This window comes from Magnolia sinica, chromosome 17 (assembly GCF_029962835.1).
Source record: "Magnolia sinica isolate HGM2019 chromosome 17, MsV1, whole genome shotgun sequence".
Classification (NCBI taxonomy): Eukaryota; Viridiplantae; Streptophyta; class Magnoliopsida; order Magnoliales; family Magnoliaceae; genus Magnolia; species Magnolia sinica.
Window position 1 is genome coordinate 7,566,259 of NC_080589.1, and position 2,666 is coordinate 7,568,924.

The 2,666-nt window shown below is 38.0% G+C and overlaps 1 protein-coding gene across 1 annotated transcript; it reads right to left on the bottom strand.

The window, feature by feature from the left end:
- Positions 1–1,086: 1,086 nt before the first annotated feature.
- On the bottom strand, positions 1,087–2,282 carry LOC131231819 (uncharacterized). Its single transcript, XM_058228124.1, has 2 exons — positions 2,007–2,282; positions 1,087–1,590 (listed from the first exon to the last, which is right to left on the bottom strand). Exons 1-2 carry the CDS (start codon positions 2,280–2,282, stop codon positions 1,087–1,089), a joined length of 780 nt encoding a protein of 259 aa, XP_058084107.1.
- Positions 2,283–2,666: the final 384 nt, after the last annotated feature.

Consider the following 2,666-nt stretch of genomic DNA (forward strand, 5'->3'; position numbering starts at 1 on the left):
GATGTGACGATTCCATCTGAACATAAGTTTCTTATCAGTACCTGAAAATCTTGCCAAGGTTTCATAGCCTCCTCATATGATTTGTACGATTGGTGCCTACATCCACTGTAGCGATCCACTTGTGCTCGTGCATCCTCCCACTTGTAATATAATTCAGGATGTCTGCCAACAAAGACCACGTAGTATTTCCCCATACGTTGCAGAAAAAACATTCCAAATAACAGTCATTATTACAATGAAGTGAATATAACATGTGCCATCAGTTTTGAATCTGTTCAACTGTTATTAGAAGAATCAGATAACAATAATAAGTACAACTGCTTCCATCTACACCCAATCCCGGGTCTTACCTTATCAGTAGGTATTTATGAAGTGATGAACCGATATTCAATCCCATGAAATCATGGAATTTCATACAATCCTTGTAAGAAAAATGAAATATACATATCCTAATTCATACCAGGTGGTACTACAACAATGATAAAGTGCAGAGAGTTTATAACATCAATTAACAGAAAAGATAATGTACATATATGATGTGAAGAGGTAACAGTTTTCTCTGCAAGGAAACAAAATAGATAGTCCACATATAACAACATATACAACATGGAAAACCATCCAAACATAATATATGCAAACATTCGAAATCAAGAGGTATGTTCCTGTGTTCTAAGGTAGATAATCAGTTTTACCTGCACTCATGCATTTCACTCTCATTGCTAACAGATATTAGAAGTAATCCTACCACCAAGGATCAATTTGCAGAGTCAAAGTTAATGAAGCATTATTAACAAGATCCCAAAAGTTAGGTGCTGATACCCTTGTAGTACCCTAATTATCCAGCCCACCAAAAACAGCAATCCAAAAAATCACCTGTTTAAATTACAAAAAAATGAAAAGAAACTATTTCAGTAATAGTTGTTTAAGAGTTCCAGAAATCGCCAGGATAGAGATGTTTTAAACATCTGTGTTGCGGTCGATAAACTTTTAAACCCACTCCTTTCGCCTTTCATGTCCCATCTTCATGAAGAAACCGGCATGAATAATATCATTCTGCAGCAGTCTAGCAACCCGGACCTAGTCCTCCTAGCTGAGACTATTGACATCCTCTAAAATGCTCAGTATTTTTTGGAGGGTCATAGTTTTTCCCGTTGCCATAGTAATTGTTAGGGACCTGACATTCTCGGCCGCTTCACCCATCTTATCTCTTATTTGGTCACTTAGTTTAACCCTTTGTTGACGGGTCATGCCAGTACCAGTGCTCTGATTGTTCCTAGACCCAAATGAAGTCTCCATAGGGCCTGTATGAACCCTCTTTGTCTGCTTATGTGACTCTTCATTGGGACATCGTACCGAACCACTACCGTTTTCATCATCATCGTCTGAAGAAAGGCGTACTGTATCATTGCCATCCTCTCCAAACTCATCAGAAGAGTCAACCTCATCTCTTGGGCGGCGGCGTCCAGAAATGGAAGATGAGTATGCTGTATTGGCATAAAATCCTTGTGCACAGTCACTACCGAACATAAAACTCAGATCATTGTACCTATTTATATGTTTTCCTTGTACCCTTTCCGCATATGGGTGGGACTGCAAGAATAGAAAAGTACAAGTTAGCAACCTAACAACTATATAATCAGATATGTCCATCCAAAGAAAACGAGGTTAAACACATAATTTCATTTTAGAGATGTCTATCTGATATCCCCTCAGTTTATAATCATTTTGAAATCAGGTATAGGGTCTACAAAATCATTAGCAACAACCATTTTCTCTTCTCAGATATGTATAGCTGAAACATTATATCCGGCAAGACCATTTATACAGAATGACACTCTGTTCAGTTCATTGAATTTCAGATATGCATTGCTGAAGTTTGGGCAATGCATAAAAAATGCATAGAGATATGCATAGGACTAATATTGTTTGCAGCAACTTCAGTTTTCTTTAATCAGCTATGCATATATTACTTGTTTAGCATTATATAGAGAATACATGTATCTTACCGCAATATAGGCCTCCCAGACATCATCAGTAGCAATGACCATTTTAACAACGGGATTCCAACCAAAACCACTCGTGTTTAACATATCCTTCACAGCCCAGTAGAATTTTTTAAAAGTGCGCAGGCGGTTGGATATATGTTTATTCTCTAGATGGACTCCACATCTGACACTGATTTCAGCTATAGTTGCTTTGTACGCTTCCGGCTTGAAGCTGACGTCACTCTTACGACTCAAATTTACCTGCTCAACTAGAGCATCGACCAATGCGTTGTCCATCGCATTAGTCTATTGTATGCGAACAGTTTTCTTTGGGCATGTATATCTTTGATTTTTTCTGGTTGGAGACACTAGTGATGCTGCTGTCAGTAGTGTGCTGAGCTGGTTGTAGCTGATGTTCCAAATAATTTGCTGGGTGATGTCAGGGGGCTATTGGTAGAGCCTTTGCGTTTTGACGGAGATGCTAACACATTCTTATCTTTGCCTATTTTGTTGGAACTCCATAGGAAGTTCATATTACCTATGAAGCATTAACAATCAATGAAAAGTAGTCTGAAAGAAACAAGCATGTGGACAAGAAATATGAGTATGAGGCATACTAAGATTATACATTACAAACTGAGCGATAATAATCGATTAAACTTTTAGACATCATGAAGTCAT

Bases quoted from the DNA above. Each gene is read 5' to 3' on its own strand.
- LOC131231819 (XM_058228124.1), bottom strand. From the start codon at position 2,282: ATGGACAACGCATTGGTCGATGCTCTAGTTGAGCAGGTAAATTTGAGT. The intron at 1,591-2,006 runs GTAAGATACATG...CTATTCTTGCAG, and splicing joins TCTGGGAGGCCTATATTGCG to TCCCACCCATATGCGGAAAG.